The sequence below is a fragment of the Rousettus aegyptiacus genome, unplaced genomic scaffold, assembly GCF_014176215.1.
Source record: "Rousettus aegyptiacus isolate mRouAeg1 unplaced genomic scaffold, mRouAeg1.p scaffold_m13_p_5, whole genome shotgun sequence".
Classification (NCBI taxonomy): domain Eukaryota; kingdom Metazoa; phylum Chordata; class Mammalia; order Chiroptera; family Pteropodidae; genus Rousettus; species Rousettus aegyptiacus.
In genome coordinates this window covers 5,653,691-5,676,767 of record NW_023416308.1, presented here as the reverse complement: position 1 = coordinate 5,676,767, position 23,077 = coordinate 5,653,691, and the positions used below count along the sequence as shown (strand labels likewise).

At 43.4% G+C, this 23,077-nt stretch overlaps 2 protein-coding genes and 1 long non-coding RNA gene across 31 annotated transcripts in view; 2 read left to right on the top strand and 1 right to left on the bottom strand.

The window, feature by feature from the left end:
* LOC107513255 (BRCA1 associated protein) overlaps positions 1–2,611 on the top strand; it is a 38,143-nt gene extending 35,532 nt beyond the window's left edge. Inside the window, exon 12 of the mRNA XM_036220781.1 lies at positions 1,147–2,611. Within this exon, the coding sequence (XP_036076674.1) occupies positions 1,147–1,162 (16 nt within the window). The 3' untranslated portion in view covers positions 1,163–2,611. The remainder of the gene's footprint in view (positions 1–1,146) is intronic.
* Positions 1–16,883, bottom strand: part of LOC107513259 — a 39,130-nt gene extending 22,247 nt beyond the window's left edge. Inside the window, exon 1 of the long non-coding RNA XR_004950866.1 lies at positions 16,746–16,883. This is a non-coding gene — a long non-coding RNA (uncharacterized LOC107513259). The remainder of the gene's footprint in view (positions 1–16,745) is intronic.
* ATXN2 (ataxin 2) overlaps positions 16,470–23,077 on the top strand; it is a 103,109-nt gene continuing 96,501 nt past the window's right edge. For 16 of the 29 annotated variants that reach the window (XM_036220779.1, XM_036220775.1, XM_036220771.1 and 13 more), the window contains exon 1: positions 17,656–17,913. Coding sequence is in view for 13 of the 29 variants with exons in the window: in XM_036220768.1 (XP_036076661.1) it covers positions 16,747–16,976 (230 nt within the window). In the remaining 16 variants the exon portion in view is untranslated. Of the gene's footprint in view, positions 16,977–17,655; positions 17,914–23,077 lie in introns of those variants that run through there. The other 13 variants (XM_016149710.2, XM_016149707.2, XM_036220767.1 and 10 more) reach the window with 3 other exon arrangements.

Genomic DNA, 23,077 nt, shown 5'->3' with positions numbered 1-23,077 from the left:
TATGCATATTGTTTTGATATGCTTTATTTGTTCTTTCAGTAATTACTTGAGGGCCTACTAGGTGCCAGATACTGTCTAGATTCTGGGGGTATGTAGCAGTAAATATAACAGTCCTAGTCATTGCCATCCTAAAAACAAACAAATTTCAGCTAATGGTATGGCTAGAAAGAAAAGTGTCATGGTGCTTTAAAGGGATAGGAGGGCAGGGCTGTTTTTAGGTTAGGATAGTTGGGGAATGCCTCCATGGTCGGTTGTTTGCAAAAAAAATGCTTTAATCGGACTTCCGGCCTCCAGAACCACGAGAGAATCTTTGGTTGTTCTAAGGCCTCCAGTTTGCACTTCGCTGTCCTAGGAAACTAACACACTGGTCTTTGTTTCTGTTCCCTCTGACAGGTACTCTTTTCCATGCCATCAGCCTAACTTTAAACACTGCTTAAGACAGTTATAAAACCTACTAATGTTTTTCCTGGGTCTTAGCGTAAAATTCAAAGTCTTAACTAAGTGTACAAGGTCATGTGTGATCTGGCCCTGACCTGCCTTTCAAATCTCATCTCACACTACTCCCCTTCTGTATTTCTTCGCAGCTGCCTTAAGGCTTACATGGTACATTGGTTTGCTAGGGCCACCATAAAAAGTGCCACATGGTGAATGGCTTAAACAGCAGAAAATTGTTGTCTCGCAGTCTGGAAGCCAAAAGTCTGAGATCAAGATGTGTATAGGGCTGGTTCCTCCTGAAGGCTGTGAGGAAAAGATCCGCTCCAGGCCTCTCCTTGTGAGCAGAGACCTGGCAAGTATGCCACTGAGCCTACACAGGCAGTGTGGTGCAAAGGTTTGTGCCCAGGCTTGGAGTTAGCCTGCCTGGGTTCAGATCCCAGCTCTGCTACTGCCTGGCTGTGTGATCTGGGGAAAGTGACTTGACATCTCTGAGCACTGCTTTCATCTTTTGCACAATGGGGATAATGTCCTCCCCTCACAAGACTGTTGGGAGGATTAAAGGAGCTAGTGCTGAGCTTAGTTCAGTGGGTACAACTGGTGGTCCCCGTGTTAGCACTTTGTCTACCCCTACTCTCCCTCATGCTGTTAGTGGCTCCCGTCCTGCTCCTTGGTGGCCCCTGTGCTTATCTCTGTCACTCTTCCCCCGGCTAGATGGCATGCATTTTGAAAGCATGGATTATTCTTCTTCATCTGCACAAGGCCTGGCCCAGAGAAGCCCCTCAGCTCAGGACTGTTGGGAAGGATGAAGGAATGAACAAAAGCCAAAGTAAAACCAAGCAGATTTTGCATGACTGAAGGCAGGTAAGGGGCATCATCACCTGTACAATGCTAGCACCTAACACATCCCCTGGAATGTATAGGGTTTTAAACACTTGCTGGATGAATTGGAAAGGGCAGCGAGAAGAATGCACAAAACGCCTGAGGGATTCAGAAGAGAGCAGGATGATTATGACTGAGCATGCCAGGAATGGCTTTAAGGACAAGGTGGCATGGGTGGACTTTGGAATGATCTTGGAAGGACAGAGCGGGCTGGCCTGCCCTGTGGCCTCTGTCTTTGAAGTGTTAAGACAAGTCTGGAGAGTATTGCCTCAAGCAAATTCTGCATGATTTGGAGGAATTTATCTGTGCAATGCCTTCAGCTGCAAGTAACAGAATCTCAATTTAGCATGGCTCCCAGATTGAGGAGATTTATTATCTCATAGGGCAAGAATGGAAGGTAGGTCAAGTTCTAGATCAGTTAGATGAGCAGCTCAACAACCTTACGAAAGGCCTGGGCCAGAAGCACTCCCAAGAGACTTTCTCTCATGTTCCATGAGGCCAGCCATGATTCCACTCCCAAGACAGGATGGGGCTCCCCATCCCAGAACCTCAGAGAGGGTAGACATTGAGACAGTTGGGCTGCATTCTTATCAAAGAGATGAATCATGATTAGTTTTAACCAATCATACCAATCCTATTCCCCTATGCAAAAGATTGGTCAGGGATGGTCTCATGACTCGATTTTGGCCAATAAGTTGGAGAGGGAAGTCTGAAGGGTTCTGGAAAAGATTTTACCCCCTGAAATTAAAAAAGGTGAAAATGAGGAAGTGCTTTTTGCTCCTGGTTCCTTCCTTCCTTCTCAGAATGCCTGTGTCTGGTGTCACAGCAGCCATTTTGTGAGCCAGAGGGACAATGTTGCTAAATGCTGAAGATGGCAGAGCAGAAAGAAAGAATCTGGGTTCTTGGTGACATAGTTGAATCAGTGAACCAACCTTGGAATTGCTTACCTCCAGACAGCTAATCCACGTTGTAAATAAACCTTTATCATTTAAGCACTACTAGCATTCTCCAGGTCTATCAAAAGAAGGGCAGGAGAGGTGAAAGGAGACAAATCAGGGCATTATCATTGCTTGGTCTCTACACTGTGCAGAGCATTAGACCATATAGTCTTAACACAGTTAAAACCTGTGTTAGCGAAGAGTCATTGAGGCACAAGTGTCAGAAATCCAGCACCAACCGATAAAAGCAAAAAGGGAATTGCTTAGCTCTCACCCAGAGAAGTCCAGGGGTGGGGTTGGCCTTTGGGACTATTGTCCCCCATGCGCATTGCTCGCTCACCACCCAGAGCTCAGTCTTTCTTCCAGGTTGGCTTCCTCCAGGGGGCGCAGCTCCAGCTCACTGGCGCCTGCTCTCTCCAGCCTCCTTGTAAAAAGCTTAGGACTTGATTCTTCTTAGCCCAGACTGGGCTACATGCCTCTACCTGGAACCGTCGCTCTGGCTCTGCTTGATCAGACCTATGCCGTGCGCTAGAGCACTGTGTGCCAGGCAGCTGTGCTCACAACCACCTTGTGTAGGGAAGGGGAGCTCCCCAGTGGAAGGAAGGGAGCTGCTTTGCAAACAAGTGGCCAGGCCGATGAAACAGCCGACGTGCCCCGTAAGACCATCCCACTACCAACTGACACTTTAAAAAACCTTAACGGATTTCTCCAGTCGTCGTTGGATTCAGTGAATATTTTTGCACCCTAGTAAGTGCCATGAGTTATGTGTTAGGGGCTGAGGCAATAAAGATGACCAAGCAAAAGTCCCTCTTTGTAAAGATTTCACAGTCGAACAAGTGATCAGATATGTATACCAGCTACTACTGTTCAATACCATAAAATGCTATGCTCTGGGAACACGAGAAAGGGTGCACTTCATTCTGCCTGGTTGTGGGGGTTAAGGAAAGCCACAAAAGAGAAGTGCCTTTTGAGCTAACCCTTGAAATTAAAGTAAGGACACTGGCAGGTGGAGAGGGGTGGGCCAGGGTCCTTCATCAGAGCAAACAGCAGGAGTTAAAGAACGGACAGGAGGAAGTGCCTGGTGAACCCTGAGAATGTCAGGGGATTCCCAGCCGGGATTTCATGTGTTTGAGTAGGGTGGTGGCTAATCAAGATAGGATGGAAAAAAGCCACTGCACTTGGCATTGGGTCATTGGTGACCACTGCTAGAGCACTTTGAGTGGACAGGTGGGGCTGGGAATCTTGTTATTCAGGACAGAAGAGGGCACAAAAAATCAGGAAATGGAGCAGCCAGTGTAGACTAGAAGTTTGGCAGCAAAGGGAAGGAGAGTGATTAGAAGCCAAGGGAGATGCAGAATGTTTTGTTTTGTTTGTTGGTTGGAGGAGACTTGGGCAGGTTTACAGGAAGCAGTAAGAGACACTGAGAGTTAGGTGACCTGTTGCTTTCACTTTCTCCTTTAAAGTGCAGTTTTCCTTTGGGGACACTGTCCTTCTACTACTCCTTGGTCCATAGGCCGGCCCTACTCTGGACGTAGTCATGTGACTCAGGCCTGGCCAATCAGCATGTTCTAATTCCTTGGCTCCAGTGATAGGTTAATGAAAGAGAATGTGACACAGTTTTGCCCAATGAGCATTGGCCCTGGGAGTTTTGCTGGAATCCTCTATTCTGGGATTGCTGAGCTGGTCAAATGGAAGCCTGGAGCTGTAAGGGGCCATCTTTGCTATCACATAAGGATATCCTGCCTGGGAACGAAGTCAACACGGATGGTAATAGAGCTGAGAGATGGAGAGGGACTAAGTCCCAATAACATCGTTTGTATCCCTGAGTCTTACATAGTCCTGAGCCAGTTTGTGCTAGGTTTTTGTGCCACTTGAAACTGAGCGTCCTGCCTTATATGGGAAGAGGGGAATGATTTGTCCAGGGGTGACATCTCTTCTTCTCAAGCTCACTCGCAAGCTCATGGTGGCAGGCTTCAGTTCCTCACTGGCTGTTGCAGGAGACTGTTGTTCTTTACCACATGGGTGTCTCCCGAAGTTGCCTGAGCGTCCTCATGACATGGCAGCTGGCCTCCCTCACAGTGAGCTGTCTGAGGAAGACAGCAAGAGTGGAAGAGTGCCACTTCCAGCACAAGATGAAAGTCAATTTTTTTAAATAACCTAGTCTTGGAAGCAACGCACCATCACTTATGCCGTATTCAATTTGAAGCTTGTCACTAAGTGCAGCCATTACAAGGGGACTAGAATTAAACTCCACTTCTTAAAAGGAGGCATATCAGAGAATTTGTGGGCACATTTTTTAACCACCACACAACTAGTCAAGCTTCCCCCTAACATCTCATTCATGAGATTTAGGTCACATGGTTATCCCTGTGGAGTGGGTTATCCTAAGATTAATGATTTCTGGGGCCGGGCTAAAGCTCTCTTGAGGCTCAGGGCTGTTTGGGAGAAGAGAGATGCCTGAACAAAATCAGTATTCGGGAGAAAGGGAAGACTGGTCGCTGGTGAGAAGCCAACAGTGAGTGCTCTAGACAGTACCCTGGGGGTGAGAAACTGATAGGCGGGGAAGATATTTCAAAGGAAGAGAAGCTAAATTTAATAATTAAGTCCCAGATTTTAGTAGTATATATTTACCAGAAGAAGACGTAGCATAAGATGAATGGAGTTTCCTCTCTGACTTGGAACCCTGCTCTCTCCCTTCTGCCCTAGAAATTTTGTACTTTGCATTCTCTACAGAGGCACAATAATCCTTTTTATCACCGAGTCTTTGCAAAAATGCTATTTCATAATGAAAGTCAAAGTTGTACTAATTACAGGATCTAACATGAAGCCAAGAGTTTTTTGAATTGGAGTGAAATTCACGTAACATAAAATTAACCATTTTAAAGTGTATAATTCAGTGGCATTTGGTATATTTACAATGTTATGCAACCACTATCTCTATCTAGTTCTAAAACACTTTCGTCACCATCACCCCATGAGGAAACCACCCCCCCATTTAGCAGTTATTCTTCATTCTCTCCCCACCCCCGCCCCACCAGCCCTGGCAACAGCCAATCTGCTTTCTGTCTCTGGATTTGCCTATTTTGGACATTACATATAAATGCAATCATATAATATGTGGCCTTTTGTGTCTGGATTCTTTCACTTAGTACAAGTTTTTTGAGGTTCACCCATGGTGCTATGTATCAGAATGTCATTCTTTTTCGTGACTGAATAATATTCTGTTGTATGGATATACCACATTTTGTTCGTACATTCATCCAGTTATGGACATTTGGGTTGTTTCACCTTCCGGCTATCGTGAATAGTGCTGTTATGCACATGGATGCACATATATTAGAGTACCTGTTTTCAATTTTGGGGGGTATACACCTAGAAATGAAATTGCTGGATCATACGACACTTCTATATTTAACTTTTTGAGGAACTCACCGAACTGCTTTCTAAAGCAGCTGCACCATTTTACATTCCCACCAGCAGTGTGCAAGGGTTCCAGTTACTCCACAGCCTTGCCAAAACTTGTTACTGTCCATTGTTTTGAATGTGGCCACCCTAGTGAGTGTGAAGTGGCAAGATAGCTTTTAGAGGTGTCCATTAATTACCCAATTATCTCAGACCAACAGAGTCAAAATCTTGCATTTGATTTTTCTTTAAAAAAAATGCAAAGCGGGGGGAACTAGGTTTCTGCCTTTCATTCATTCTAGTAAGGCTTGGCCTTTGAACAATTTGAAGTTGGAAATAAATGCCTTTTGGAGGTTAAATTCACTGAGATGTGCTGATTGCACAAAAATGTGAATGTACTTTTATGTCACAGAACTGTACATTTAAAAAGGATTAAAATGGTAAATTTTCTGTATATTTTACCACAATGAAAAATAAAAAGAGTGGGTTGTGAATATTAAATGACAATCTATCTAAAGTAGTTAGAAGAGGAGTTGGCACAGAATAAATACCAATATATATATATATATCAACTCTTATTTGTTGGATGAACTCCTGGTAGAAGCTGGTTCTGTTATTTGGCGCTCCCTTATCATTTGCAGTGAAAAAGGCAGGTTATGGTTACTGTATGATTCTGGTCATTCTGCTCCAATATTAGTATAAAATAGAGGGGGGGGGGACACCCAATGGAAATGAACTTGGGTGTCAGGATTAAAGAACAATTGACAGTATGTGATCATCCTTGCATAATCCTTAGGTCAGCCTCTCCAAATGCAATACAAAGAGGCTGTTCCCTGAGCTGTAGCAACTCATGAATGCTGGGCTTTGGTTGGGGGTTGAGAAGTTACATGAATCTACCTTCTCAGTTCCTGCCTACCTAGGGCTTTCCCAACAGGCCAAGCTGGCACCAGCCAAGCCTGGTTTTTGCCACTGTGGGAGGGCCTCTCACCTCAGTCACTTCTGGTCTGTCTGCAAAACAGAGAACACTCAGTGCGCTGAATGCTAGAACACCTATGGCCTCTTTAAGATGTAGGTGTGAAAGGCCAGAAGGGCATGGCCCTGAGGCAGACACACAGACACAGGCATCCCACTTATTCTGTTACTACTTCTCCCTTCCTGACAGTTTCTTGCCTTTCTCTTTCTCAAGAGCATGGGGAATACAGGGGTAAGCTCAGCCTAAGAGTGTAAATGAGTCCATTACTCAGGTACTAGAGGTCAGTCTACAAAAACAAATCCCAAAGCTTAGTATAAAACAGCCTAAGTTAAACTGGTATATCAATACAATGGAATACTATTCAGTCTGAAAAAAAGGAAGGAAATTCTGACACAAGATACAACTTGGATGAACCTTGAGAACACCATGGTAACTGAAAGAAGCCAGTCACAATCAGACAAATGCAGTGTGATTCCACTTATATGAGCTACCTAGAGTAGTCAAATTCATACAGGTAGGAAGCAGGGCAGTGGTTACCAGGGGCTGGGGGAGGAGAAGGGGGAGTTAGTGTTTAATGAGTACAGAATTTCAGTTTGGGATGATGAAAAGGTTCTGGAGATTCATGGTGGCGATGGTTGCACAACAGTGTGAATGAACCTGAGATCACGGAGGAGGAGGAGGAGGAGGAGAGGAGTAAGTAGATTGGCGGAAAGATTAGGGAAGGTGGGAATGGGAGTGATTGCTAATGGGTATAGGATCTCTTTTTGGGATGATGAAATGTACTGTGGGATGGTTACACAACTCTGTAAATGTACTAAACCCACTGAATTGTACACACTTTCAATGGGTGAATTATATAGAATGTGAATTATACCTCCACAAAGCTGTTGAAAGAATAGTCCAGGTTGGACATCGTCAGAAAGACCCCAAGTTAACAGAGTCTCTTCAGTCATTTGCCCTCATTCTCTCTCCTTCCTCCCTTCCTGGCCTTCATTTGTTTGAACATTACAAGCACCTACTATATGCCTTCTCCTCCATTTAAAATCTAGTACTGTTGAGTGTTCTGCTAACCATGAATGCCCTTCAAGGAATGGAGGAAAGAAAGGCTTTTGAGGTTAGCCTGGCATAAATGGTGTATTTGTAAAGTGGTGTAATAATATTGCCCAATAAAATGAGATCAAAGGGTTTAATCAGGCCTACGAGGAGGAAAAGTTGAAAATCACAGACTCACAGACCGTGCCAAAAATCTGGATGAAAGCTGAAAATCTCAGCCCCATGCCTGGCCGTCTTATCTCTATAAGCAGGGCTAGGGCCATTTGACATGTGGCCTGTTTTCCTTCATTTCCCTGCAGCTGAACCTCTGAAAGGTCCTCTGCAGCTCAAGAACATCTAGTGCAGCTCTCACTGTCGAAGAATAATGAGGATGACCTTCCCAAGGTCATGCGATTGCATTTCCGGAGAATCAGTCTATTAGGGTTCTCCAGAGAAGCACAACCAATAGGATACAAACACACATGTATATACATGTATGTATATTTAGATATATTTATGTTTATATATGGAATTGGCTCACTTGATTATGGAGCTTAGGAAGTCCCACAGTCTGTCATCTGCAATATGGAGACCCAGGGAAGCTGGGGGTGTGGTTCTATTCCATGTCCAGAGGCCTGAGAACAAAGAGTGCCGATGGTGTAAGACCCACGTCCCGGCTCAGGTAGTCAGGCAGAGAGAGAGTTCTCCCTTCCTCTGCCTTTTTGTTCTCTTCGGGTTCTCAATGAGTTGGATGAGGTCCACACACACTGGGGAGGGCGATCTGCTTTACTGATTCTACCAATGCGAATGTGAATTTTTTCCTGGAAAAACTCGCACACAGCCAGAAATAATGCTTAATGAGACAGCTGGGAATCCTGTGGCCCAGTGAAGTTGACACGTAAAATTAACCATCACGACCAGCTTTGCAGAAACTACACCTGGTGCTGTTTTCCTCAGAATGGTTCTAGCAGTTCTGAGTGAGATGGCCAACAACTGGAGGTTTGAAAGTCATTAGATTGTTAAAAAGAGGCTTCTCAGCTTCCTTCTGAATATTGGGAGATATCTTATTTAAAAAAAAAAAATTGCAGTTGGTTTTCAAATATCCCAATTCTTTGCTCCCCACATGTCCATCCTTTGCAAAGTGATTTTGCAGCTTATCCCATGAAGAAATATGGACTCTTCGTCCCAAGTCCTCAAATCTGGGCTTGGCCATGTGTCTTGCTTTGGGTAATGTGACATTAGAAAATGTGACACCAGAAAATGTGACACCAGGAGAGACGTGAAAAGTGGCTGTGCCTTGGGGCTTGTCCTCTTGATGCTCTCTTGGGAACCTTGGGACCACCACCACGTGACTAAGCCCAGGCTATCCTACTGGATGATTAGAGACATGTAGCCCAGTTGTCCCCAGCTGACATGGAACCAACTGCCACACGTCAGTAGGCCATCCTAGACTATCCAACCCCAGTTGAGACAGCATAGAATGAAAGAATTTTTCAGGCGACCCACAGAATTTTTAGAAATAAAAATTTTAAGCCACTACACTGGGGGTGGTTAGTTACACAACAAATACTGATACACAAATATTCAGGATGTTCTTAAAAAGGCTTCTATAATTTTAAAAAATTCATGTGTCAAGATCATTAGAAATGACAGTAACAGGATTTCCAAGTTATTTTCAGGAAACCAGAAGCCTAGCATTTGCTTATTGCTGCATAAAGACTTATCCTGTATTGACCCTCTGAGGACAGAAATGAGCCACAAGAGCAATGGAAGAGAATTGAGAACACCTGGTCAAAAGAGAGTGAAACCAACTCTCACAGGGCCTCGACTCCAACCTCCTTCAAGCCCACAGAAGGCTGGTGACTAACCGTAGCTCCCCAGGAGGCCCCGCGTGATTTCTTGACTCCAGTGTCTTTGATAAACTAGACGGACACTTTCCCAAATGCCTACAAGGCCACATCACAAGCTACTGACTGGAAGAGAAGTGACCTTTATCCAGGGATGAATGCAAACTCTGCCCAAACCACATGTGATGGAAACATGTGGGTAAGAAAGGCTAGTTGTTCAGCTGTCCCCCTCCCTGCCTAGAAATGCTTGGATCATTAGGCAGTGGCCTTGGGATGCTGGCCCCATCATTGGGGCCCGTGGCTGGTAGCCATTAACAGGTCTGAATAGGAAGCATATGCCATTTCACGCCCAACGTCAGCAAACGTGTACAAACTGAGAATTAGTCTCTATCAAGTCAAATCAACTCAGGTTTATTAAGTGCCTACTACATACAGATGGACTCTATGTAAAGGGTGGGACTTTCTGCAGCTTCTATATTTGACCCATATGGTATTTCAGCAGAAAACAAGACAAATGTGACAGAAAGAGATGCAGGGGTGAAAAGTTCCCGAAACTGGCCATTCTTTTCTATTTCTTTATGACCCAGGATTTACTGCCTAGAGCTTGAGAATGGCAGCCCATGGTTGAAGAAAACAAAATTAAAGTGGTAGAGACAGTAATTGATCTGGCTGTGGGAAACAAGGAAGGCGGCATGTGCAGGAGTCGGTCGGGAGTGACCCTGGGTAGCTCACGCCACTTCTCTGCTCCGGTGTTGCTATCTCTGGGGGTGCCGGCCAGAGGAAACAATACAAATAAAAGTGTTTGTGAACCATGAAGTGCTATACAAAGTTAAGTTATTCCTAACATTTTATTTTGTTATACTTTTGGAAAAGGTAATGTATGTACATGGTAAAATAAATTTTTAAAAATAAATTTTCAGACAAAGGGTATATGCTAATAAGTTTTCTTCCTCCCTAGTCCCTTAGTATCAGTTTTTTGTGCCCCAACTAGAAATATTATCTGCCTTTATACATAGCAAAAAATATACATATATACACACACATATATATATATACTCACACATGTATCTCTTTGGTTTAACACAAGTTGGTATATACCATGAAAATATTCTATACATTTACTTGTTTATTTTTTTTATTTTTCAATTTTCTGCTTTTTGGCTTAACAACAGGTCTTTCCCCTCCCTAGTTTTATTGATATATAATTGACAAAACTGTATGTATTTAAAGCATACAACATGATTTGATATTTGTAGACATTATGAACTGATCATCATATCCAGTGAATAAACACATCATCACCTCACATAGTCACCTTTTTTATTTTCTTTTTTTAACAACAGGTCTTAAAGATCCTTTTGGATCAGTGCAAAGATCTACCTCTTTCTCATTGAACGGCTAAGAATATTCCATATTCCATTGCACTTGGGACCCCTTACAAAGCATTTAACTGTCCTCTGCTACAGAGTTGCTGTTCGTTGCTCCAAATAACACTGCAACAATTATCTTTGTACATTCATCTTTTCACCCTTGCTGGGCCAAGGGGAAGGTGCCGTTTCAGTTTTGATAGGCATTACTAGCTTGTCCCTTGAAGATGGTGACTTTTACAATATAGTAAGTTATCTCTCTAATCAAGAAACAGGCAGTCATTGGTGCTGGCAGCTCACTAGAAGTTTGTATTTGATGAAACCAAGGAGAGAAGTTTATTTTTCCCAGAGAGCCATCTTGGGCCTTCACTATTTCATACAGTGAAGTGGCTTAGAGCCCATATGTTGGAGAAGGACTGCCTGGGTTCGAATCCAAGCTCTCCCGTCTAATGAGTGTGACCTTAGGCAAAGTGACTTAATCTCTCTGTGCCTCAGTTTGCCAGATGAAGCTAATAATCCTATCTACTTCATAGGTTTACCGCAGGGTTTCTCAGCCAACATTGGCACTAATGACATTGAGGGCTGGATAGTCCTCCATTGTGTGGGGACTGTCCTGTACATTGTAGGGCGTTAGGCAGTATCCCTGGCCTCTGCCCACAAGATTCCAGTAGCATTTCCCCTTCGTTTGTGACAACCGTAGATGTCTCTAGACATTACCAAATATCCTGGGGCGGGGAGTAAAATTCTCCTCTCCCATCAAACATCAGTGGGTCGTTGTGAGGATCAGATGGGAGAGTTATGATGTACAAAGCACTGGGAACAGAGCTGGCACATAATAAATGCTATATAAAGGTCTGCAGTTATTATTGTCATTATCATTCCTGAGTTCTAAGGCTTACCTTATGGAAAATAAATAGTTTTAATAATATGGGGGCTTAAACAAGACAAAGAGCATTGTTAACCCCATATCTGATTCCATTCCGGAACAAGACTCCAAGTCCCCATTCTAAGATCATAGGTCAACAATGTCAGTATTAATTATAGTCTGATCCCTCTGGGGTTCCATTGTAGGGCTCACAGTATCCTGTAGCAAACTTAACAAGATCCCAAGCTAATGGCCAGTTCAGCTGTCACCGGTGCTGCACACATCCATTTTATATCCCTTCCCGAATTCTCTAAATGGTGCATACTTCACATCTCTGGCTTTCCATAAATCTGTGGCCCCGAAACAACAGGGTGCCCACAAAATTCACCCTAAAAAGGGGGCGAATGAAAACAAAAAAAAAGAAAACGAGGAAGAACAAAAAGGCCGAGTTTCTTTAGATTTCTGGCTCTGTACAGCACAAGCATTTCCAATGAAAAATAAAGAATTCTTTCTTCTGTGTCTATTTCAGCTGGCATCCAACTTTTGCCTTGTGAATAATGTCACTGCATCATTATTCTATCCCACAAGGTAAAACAAAATGAGCAACTTAACAACCAGAAGTGTGCTTGTGGAGGAAAGGGCTCTAGTTTAAAAGGTTTTCAAATAATGTCGCTATGTTCCCTACTATTTTGCCACACCCCCCTCAGTTTTTTCAAACCTGTGGGAAAGTTGTTAACTTTGCACACAAGGTGTATAAATAATGCCTCCTGGAAGCAACACCCCCCCCCCCTACACTTTCTCTCTCTCTCTCTTCTTTTTTTTTTATTGCTTTTAGTCTTTTGGGATTCCTGGTGTGTCTACAAATAGATTAGCCTCTAAGAATTCTGAGTAACCATGGTTAGAAAAAAACACTGGTTTAATTAGCCATGGTCCTATTTTTGAAATTACATCTGCGTTCTCTCTCTCTCTCTCTCTCTCAATGAGGACTGGTCTATGCAAAAACTTGAAGAGGGTGGATTTTTCGGGGGTGCATGTTAGTTTTGATTTGAATTAATTTTCACACTTTTGAAAGCGAAATCAAGAGTATTGAGTGAATAATGTATCATCATACATTAAACATGATCAAATGAAGAGGGCTGAAAAGAAATGATTGCAGAAAAATGAATTGCTGGAAATACTGGCTCATCTGATCTGTGCTGCTGTACTGAGTGATAGGAAATCATTCTTTGCATTTCTGCTTTGCATGGCTACATCAGTTTTTCATCCCCAAATCCCCAGGCTTGATTAATCATTGAAATGATGAAAATTAAAGGGCCACGTGGTTTGCTTAAGGGTCATTGAAAATTACAGAGCAACTACAGGATCCAAAGAACTAGATTCCCAAGTCTGAAAGTCATTGTATCGTTTCTCAATACTTTTCTTTTAAATTTCTGAAATAGTAGTTGAAATTGGCACTGCTATTTTAGAAGTTAAAATTTTAGCAATACTTCTTGATATTACAACTCTTTCAAGACAATGTTCTTAATTGCTTTTGATGACAACTCTTTAATATACTTATTGGTTTTGTTTAAATGGCTGCCTGAAAATCATTTGGGGCAGGGTGGGGGCATTCAAAAATTTAACTTTTACTGGATATATTAGTTCCTGACTTCAGCATTTGTCTTTAAAGAATTCTGAATGTACATGGAAATAACAGGAAATGCACTTTTTTTTTTTGGTCATCTACATTATCTATTGCAGCACACAAATTACCTCTAAATTTATTAACTTCATGAAAGGATTAGGAATCTGGTGTGGCTTAGCTGAGTGTCTTTAGCTCAGAGTCTCTAACAAAGCCTAATAAAGTGCATTGACCAGGGCTGAGGTCATAGCAAGGCTTGATTAGGGGATGATCTGCTTCCAATCTCACTCACATGGCTGTAGGCAGCCATCAGGTCCTTGTTGCTGTAGTTGGAGACATTAGTTCCTTACCATGTGGGCCTGTCCATTGGGCAGCTCTCAATATGGCAGCTGTCTTTCTTTAAAGCAAGTGAGTGAGAGAGGGCAGTCTAAAACAAAAGCCACAGTATTTTTGTAACCTAATCTTGGAAGTGAAAATCCATAACTTTTTTCTAACTTTTTGTTAAAAGGAAGGCACTAGATTGCACGTCATCTACAAGTAGAGGGGATTTCACAGGGTCAGAACAGCAGAACAGGATCAAATGGTCACCTTAAAGGCTGCCTGTCACATCATTTTGCCTAAAAGTGTGTCATCCTGACATTTTCGTATAGAGCTAAAGCCCTTTGACATTACAGTTGCTGTTAAATAACCATGATTTCAGAAGTCTAGCATTCAGGGAAAAGGTTTGCAATAGTAGATATTCCTTGGTTTTGGGTGCCTAGCCGCCTTCCATCAAGAAAAAATGGCAGGTGTGTGTGTGTGTGTGCGTGTGTATGTGTAAAATAGAATGACAGTAGAGATTCTTTCAGTTTCCATTTTAATATAAAAGCAGAAATTAAATTTTAAGGATAAACACTCAAATATTCCAAGTGTGAATGTAAAATGGCACAGTCACTTTGGAAAAGAGTTTGATAGTATCTTTAAGAAGTTAAATATAAATTTACCATACAACTCAACATTTCATTCCTAGGCATCTACTCAAGAGAAATGAAAACATACGTCCACATGACATGTTTACAAATGTTCATAGCAACATTACTCATAATAGCCCAAAACTTGAAATAACCTATATGTCCACCAACTGATGAGTAGATACACAAAATGTAGTATATCCACACAATGGAATATTACTCAGTGATAATGAGGAGCGAAACACTGATACATGCTACGACATGGATAATCTTCAAAAACATTAATGCTAAGTGAAAGAAGGCCAAGACCACCTATTGTAAGATTTCAGTTACATGAAATGCCTAGAATAGATAAATCCATGGAGACAGAAAATAGATTAGTTGTTGGGGATGAGGATGGGAACCAGGAGTAACTGCAAATCAGTATGAAGAATCCTTTTGGGGTGAGAGAGATGTTTGAAATTAGTGGTTATGGTTTCACAACTCTACAAATTTACCAAGAATCCTTGGATTGTATACGAAATGGGTAAATTTCATAACATGTAAATTATACCTTGCTAAAACTGTTAAAATATGTTTTCAATGATAGTGGGTGACACTTGAGCTTTCCCAGCGTAAATGAAATCAAGTTTGGCTCTGTCAGCTTCAGGCCTTCTTATTCCACTTCCCTTTTCCTCCCATCTGTCTGAAATTAGGTCCTGAGATTGAATTCTAGGGCCTTCCTTCCTGATATAGCTGTCAAATCATTAAACTACAAAAAGTGGTTTACCTTTTTTCTCCCTCAATCTCCTTTTTACCTCAGATGGGAGATAAAACTAATTTCCTAATTTTCAGGTGTCTGCAAAATATAATGATTTCTGTCTGGATTATACAGGAGATTAATTTCAGTTTGGCTACTGGAGACTCATGGCTTAATCATTCTCCAAGTTTTTCTACGTCTTTACCTTTTTATCTGACAAAGTTGGGAGATAGGGGAATTTTGGTGTTTTCCTTCGATCATTTCCTAAAGTAATATTATTTTTTTAAAAACTAGATTTTTCGCTTAAAAAAATTATCTACTTGTTTCCAGTTTAATTGCAACACATTTTAAAAATGGTCTGCAGTGCTGGTTAGCAACCTAAGTTAAAGTAAAACTTCTAAATGGGCAAGGTCTAAAGTTCGCACATTCTTGTGATGTCTGTTTTGTCTCCACCGAAGGAGACCCCATTATCCATAGCTCTTTCCAATCATGTACATTTCCTTTTTGAGTCTCATGATAGAGGGAAAAGAAGTTCAAGTGAGGGAAAATGGGTTTAAATGAAGGTCAGATACCCAAAAGAGATTTCTGGTCACTGTGCTGCTGGGGTGAAAAAGTGGGGAAAAGGTGACCAGATGTGGGTGGCCCAGGAAGGGCCCAGGAGGCCGCGCGATTCCAAGCCTGTTACTCTTGGCAGAGAGAGGGAGGACAGCCTGTCTTTGAGCCACCCAGTGACACAGTGAGAGCCTACTATGTGCCAGATGCTGGGGATACAAAGACGACTATGGGTGCTTGTGTCCAAGGTGCTTTATGCATAGCAAGACAGTCTCCGTCCTGAGGGCACTCGCAGTCCAGGTTTTAGGCTGCATCAGGTGGGGGCAATCTTGGATTTTCCTAGCAGTCTGAAGACGTTGAAGGAATACTGGGGGGCGGGGAAGAAATACTTCCCTCCCGTCCTCTAAGCTAGGCCGGCCTTGCAGGCGAAGACAGACACGCCCTCTCCAAAGGGCAGACCCGCCTCAAGGAGGGCGGACCCGGGCAGGGCCGGCCACCCGGCCCTCACCCGACCCCCACGAACACTGCCCAGCGCGGCGCCCGCTTCTCACGTGTCCCTCCCGGCCCTGGGGCCGCCTCACGTTCTGCTTCCGTCCGACCCTTCCGACTTCCGGTAAAGAGTCCCTGACCCGTACCTCCGCGCCCACCGGGCATCGCCACGCGGCGCCTCTCTGTGCCCGGCCCCCGATGCGTTCGGCGGCCGCAGCTCCTCGAGGCTCCGCGGCGACCATAGAGCCTCGCCGCTTCGCCACGGCCAGGTGGCCCGGGAGGCGCTCGTTCTCGCGGCCGGCGCGGCGGGGCGGGCGGGGCGGCGGCGACGCGACTCCGGGCCCGTATCCCTCCGCCGCCCCTCCCCCTCCCGGCCCCGGCCCCCCTCCCTCCGGGCAGCGCTCGCCTCCCTCCGCCTCAGACTGTTTTGGTAGCAACGGCAACGGCGGCGGCGCGTCCCGGCCCGGCTCCCGGAGGCTCCTCGGTTTCGGCGGGCCTCCCCGCCCCTTCATCGTCCTCCTTCTACCCCTCGCCGGCCCGGGCGTCCCCCCGGCCGCGCCAACCCGCGCGTCCCCGCCGCGCTCCGGCGTTTCCTCGGCGCGCCCGGCTCCCGGCTGTCCCCGCCCGGCGTGCGGGCCGGTGTATGGGCCCCTCACCATGTCGCTGAAGCCCCAGCAGCAGCAGCAGCAGCAGCAGCAGCAGCAGCAGGCGCCGCCGCCCGCGGCCGCCAGTGCTCGCAAGCCCGGTGGTGGTGGCGGCGGCGGCGGCCTTCTCACGTCGCCAGTCGCCGCGCCGTCCTCGCCCTCAGTCTCGTCGTCCTCGGCCGCCGCTTCCTCGTCCTCCGCGGCGACGGCGAGCGCAAGCGGCGGGCGGCCCGGCCTGGGCAGGTGGGTGTCGCGCCCCAGCCCCCTCTGCTCCGGGCCCGGACCAGCCCAGGCCTCGCGTCCCCTCCCCCGCGGCCCGCACCGCCGTCCCCGCCCCGTGACCGGCCGGGCTGCGGGGGGGAGGGTGGTGGGCCGGGAGCCCGCAGTGGGGGTGGGGCTGGGGCTCCCGCTTTCGCCTGGAGTCCACGGGGTTGGGCGGGGGGCGCCGCGAAGACCCTCTGGGAATGTCAGGCCTTGTCCAGCCTCCTGCAACACCCCCACCCCCTCCCCCAAACGGTCAAGATGGAAGGACTGGGCAGCCGCCTCCGTTTAAGTGTTTGGGAACGGTTCACAGGTCTCAGCAATTGTCAGCTCCCGGTCCACCTCCTTTAAGCCTCCTCCACCCCGGGAGGGGGGGATGCTTGGGCAGCAGCCCCCACCCTTAGTTTAAATATTAACGTGGAAGGGTCTTTAGGTTTTGCTTCCGTCTCCCGAAACTTGCCAACTCCCGCACTGAGGAATAACGAGGGAGGGGGAAAGTTAGGGCAGCTCCCCCCGCCCCCCCGTCCCCGCTAACGGGGCAGCCACAAGGCACATCTGGAATCATTAGGGTCCGTCCCGTGACCTTAACCACCAGCTTCCCGGCCCTGGGAAAGCTCGAAGAACCGGGTTGAGGTGGGTGGGCAGTGGCCCCCCCCCACCCCTCCCCATTTAAATCCGACGCGGCGGCGGGGGCTCCAGAACTCCACGGAATCGTCCGGCTCTGTGCAGGCTCCTGCAGCGTTCCGCCCTCCCCCCCGGGGGAGTGCCTGGCCCCCTCCCGGCCTCGCTCCTTCCCCCGCAAGGCCTCCCCGGCGCGGGTGGTGGCCGAGCCGCATTGCTGTTCCGAGGCCGCGGAGGAGAAGGCGCCTTTGAACAGTGGTGGGCGAGGGCCGGACCCGGGCGCGCGTCGGAAGCCCAGGTCAGACTGGGGATCTAGCGGGGTGGCGGTGGAGGCAGGGTGCGGGCACGCTGCGCATTTTTAACCAACCCCAACCCCAGTTTTTGAAATTTCGTGGCGAGATGAATTGCAGCCGGGGACGTGGTGGGGTTCCTGAAGGCAGAAATGCTGATGTTTACATGCGTGTCTCCCCATAACCCAGATTTGTGGAAGAAACGGGGGGCTCAGTGTTGTCTCAGCTAACTGGTGACTCTGGAGGGTGTGTATGTGTGTGGCGGATGGTTGTCAGTTCGTATTTCACGAACTAAGAAAATGCTTAGTGTTCAAACAGGGCAGCAAATGTCAATAGACTCCATTCCATTGTGGCCAGTGTCCTTAACCTGGGGAGTGCGGCCAGAGCTCACCAAGGGCACGCAAATCCATTTCCCCTGTGCCCCGAGCCCATCCGTGCAGCCAGCATTGCCATGCCTCGCTTAGGCCTAGCCGGGGTTGGCAGGGTTGGTGACCAGGGTCCTCCTCAAATAGACTTTCTGGGCTTTAGAAGGTGGGGACAGGGGATTCCCCACCCACCACCACCCCACCCCACCCCCGCCATGCGCTGAGTTTTCTTTTTGAAAACAGGTTTTTAACAATTCATTTCTAAAAAATTTTCATTTCTGGCAGAAGTTACCCATCAAGATGAATGTGAGCTGACTTTTAAGGAATTCTGTTTTCAATGGGGTGGAGAGGGAACATTAGTTTTTTGACTTTTATACTGTTTCCCCTACAAAAGCTACGTAGCCATACGAGTTCAAATGAAGTTCCTATTTCCCCAACTCTTTCCGCTTAGGAGTCTGTAACTCCAGTTTCTGTGGCATCCATAGTGAAAAATGGGAAAAAAATTAAATATAATTTTTCTAGAAAAGGATGCATCGTTTTTTCCTTAGGTATCAGAAATCTGGCAGTTAAATTCAACTCGTTCAAATAATTAGAAATTAAAATTAAGGTTTTTAAGTTGCACTGGTTCTCCTTAGACTTTAAGTTTTTTTACTTGAGGCATAAATCATATCCCTTACTCTTTTTGATAAATATCTGGAAATTTGTATAAAGTATTGGATTCATACGGTGTGAAATTTTATTCTTGTGCAGATCTTTAGTTAATGAATTTTTTCCAGTTCTGAATCACTATTACTGAGTTCTTTATAAACCAATACAATTTCTAGTGTTTTCATTTAGGTTCCTGTGTATCAACAAACAGTTAAAATAAGCTTCTGGGGGGGGGGGCGGGGAGAAAGAAATATGCAGCATTGTGGTTAGAGATAGCAAAATACTCTTGAAAGTCAAGGAATTCACACGCCTGCTTTGAATAACATAACATTTCTTCATATTTTATTTTTGGGGGTAGAGTTAGTGAGAAGTGGGTTATTGTGGCTTTCAAAAATTCTGTCTTTGTCATATACATTTTAAAAGGTGGGTCTTTTAGAACAATGGAACCACAGTATTCAAGTTTGAATACAATTTTACCTTAATCCATTTTTTATTTTTACCTTTTCATTTTTATGTAGCTTTTAGTAATTGTGTATGTTATTTTGTGTTCAGCTTTTTTTCTCCTTAACTTTTTTTTTAAAGCTTTGTTTTTTTAATCATTCTATTGTTAGAAATTGGGTTTTACATTTTTTGCTATTACAGATAATGGTGCAGTAAACATCTTCATACTAATAGCTTTTTGCTTTTGTCTAATTTCCTTAGAGAAAGTTCCCAGGAGTGGTTTTACTAGGTCAAAGGGCTTTAAGATTTTTATGGCTCTTGCTAGCTGTGCCATATTACTCTTCAGAAGATTTGTGTAAGTTTCCAGTGCCAAGAAGGTGGCTATTGTTTAGAATAGTTTCTTTGTAGTTTGTCCAACACTGGTGGGGGCGGGGGAGGGGGGGTGGATCTCTAAGGGAAAAGTTACATTAAACTGTGCATACATTATTAAGTGCTTTTTGTTAGCTACCTGATTGTTTGTATTTAGAGTTTGAAATTGGTTTCTCTGAGTATTTAATGAAATAATGTATGTGAAGCTGCTTTGTAAAATTTAACTGTTAATAACGAGGATACATGGTTTATCTATTGTGCTGATACTTTTACTGAGTAGAGGAATGAAAGTCCTGAGGAGTTTGTTCTAGCTAAAGCTTTTCGGTAGCTTGTTGTTCTTTTGTTAACCTCAGGTCCTCATTCATCCAAAAGTATTTATTAGCTGCTAGCCTATGACCAGTTTATTTCTGGTAACTTTTATGTAATTTTACAGCAATACTGGGAATTATCACTGGTTAACCCATGTCTTTTCCCCATTAAAAAAATAAGGGCTTACAATCCTAAATAATATAACATTAGAATTTCTTTAGATATAGGATTGTGGATAAAACTTTAATGATTTTCAGCTTAGTGCTTTTATTGCTGCTTTCTCTTAAGGCATTACAACTTAGAAATTATGCCAAAGTTTAGTGAAATTGTTGGGCAGTGCTTTCATTTAAATATCAGTGAGACCTTCATCTCTTTAAATATCTTCTAGAAGAGCACAAACGTCTACATTTATTCAACACATTTGTTGAAAATCTATGTACAAGGCAGGTTTAGGTGCTTGGGATATATCAATGAATAAAAGATAACTACTCCCTTGGTGTTTATAATATGATGAACCAGACCATAAACAAGAGGCATTAAATTAGCAAAGTGTAGATAAGAGCTGTGGGATTAGAGGGGAGCATATTAAGGGTGTCCTATGGGAATGGCGGGGAAGGGAGTGCGATTTTAAATGGGTTAGAGGAGGCCTCATCGGTAAGGTAACATCTGAGCAGTTTTGAAGGTGAGAGAGCCTTTCGCCTTTTATCTAGATTAGTCATATGGCACCATTTGTAATTTCTAAGATTTAAACTGCAGCCTCCTCTGTTAATTCTTTTATGTGGGTATTGATGATAATCAAATTTGAAGTTGGGCCAAAAAAGTTAATTGACATTGAGGTCATTAGAGGCAAGTTGTAAATGCCTTTTAGAAGAGGTACATTTTTGTTTCTTTATCTGGCTTATTTTATTTTATTTTATTTTAGCTAATTTCACGTATTTAGAGAAAATATATTTTTTAAGATTGGTCAAAAACCTACATCAAATTACCTTTGTCAAAGAAAAAGAAAGCTTAATAGTTGCTTAAAGATTTTATGTTCTTGAAGGTCAAAACATTCATGGTATCAGTCATGGTGTTCCTTTTTTGGTTAAATGTAAATTTGTATTTTCTGTGTTTCTCTAATTAGACAGTTACAATTTTACACAAGGGATGTTAACTCATATCATAGCTATTTATTTAATAGCCATATGTTTCAACTTAAAGGAGGATCTGACTTTTTTGGTCCTAAATAGCTACAGCTGCGGTAGAACTTATTTTCATCATAGCATAGTGTGTTTTTACACCTTGAAAAGGAATATTTTTTCCTAGAACTGTAATTGTCTATTTTGTCTAGATAAGAATAGTATTTTGATATTGTATAAAGAGTTGAGCCTGAACAAAACCCTATTTTTTGTAGCTATTTCAAATGATTGTGACAATTTCAATGCAGATGTAAATAGAGTTTATTAGCAGGCCTACCTCCTACTGTATCTTTTTAAGCGAAGGTACTTATTTTTGTTTGAAGCAGTATGGGTCATCTATGTTACATATCAAGATTTTAAGAGGTCAGTACAGCGGTCTTTTTAGCAAGAGTGTTACTAAAATAAAAGAATGTTGTTTCTTCTTGAGGTCTTTTTGCCACCTTAGATGTTAGACTTCGCAATATAGATTTTCTCCCCCCTCAGAAAATTTACTCATCAATGAATATGATGAAGCTAGTATAAAATGTTTGAAAGGTGGTAGCATCTAAATCTAGAATTTGTAATGTAGACACTTTTGAACCCATAACCTTTACTAGCATTACTTATGATTGAAAATAGGTTGAGGTATATTTTTGACATCCTTAAAGTACATTTTTTTCTATTCAAAAAGATTTTTTTCTACTTTTAGAGATGAACATACTATGTAGAATGGTGTCATTCACTAAGGTGCCTCCTGAACAAAGTGGACTGCAGTTTTGTAGACAGTTATGTCGTAAACTACTTTCCTGTTGTTTAAAACAATTTGAGAACTTTTTATGTAATACATGTATTACATATGTATAATTTAGAGCTTTCAGACATTTATAGAATGTAGTTCCTGATCTTAAGCTGCTTATAGTATAATAGAGAAAAGAGATACTTGAACCAGTGTCTAGAAAGATTTATTCTTGAAATTAATAAATTGAGAGTCTTCATATAAGTACTGTATCAGTTATATTGGGAAGTTCTGTCTCTCATAATTTGAAAAACTAAATTTTAAATACTCATTGTAGAAAAGAATGCAGAGAATCAAAAAAAGCCCAAACTCCTCTAAAATTAAGATTGTCTACAATCTTTCCTTTGAGATAACCACCATTAGAAATTTGGTGTACATCTTTTTAAACTCTTTGTGAACATATGCATACGTTTGTTAAACAGAATGGCATCATATGATATCTACTGTTTTTGGAGTCAATATATATTGTCTTGTTAAATATTTGGGGTTTCCCCCTCAAAAAACTGTAGAATTTTAGAGCATGAAAAAATAAAAAAATCTTAGAAGGGGAAAAAGCCCTACGCTTTGAGAGGTTAGGGGACTTGCCTAGAGCAACATATTTGTAGAATTTTATTACATCCCTCCCTTTAAATAAACACAGGCATAGACATAAACAAGATCATGCTGTGTATTTTAAAGAATATACAACCACAAATAGTTTTTGCCCTTCAGGATATCTTTTTGTAACCTTGAGTTTGGCTTGCTGAAAGAGGAGGTCTAGTTCCTTATCTTTAAAAAAAATGTGTAGTTTTGTACATATGTGGTATGAAATCTCCTTAAATGTTAAGTCCTTGGTTTTGTTATTTTTTCATGGTTTAGTATTGTTATGGATCTGGGTTGTTCGTGAAAAATTTCCACAACTATTAACCTTAGGTTTATTTGCAATTGTATGCATGTGAATATTTGAAATTTCCTTTAAATTAAAAAAATATGTATTACATAGATTGCTTATACTTCAAGCCTAGAAGCTGAGTCAAGTGGCTATAAAATATCAATTTCACGTTATGATTTAATAGCTAACTGCATTTCGAGAACTGGATAAAAGTGG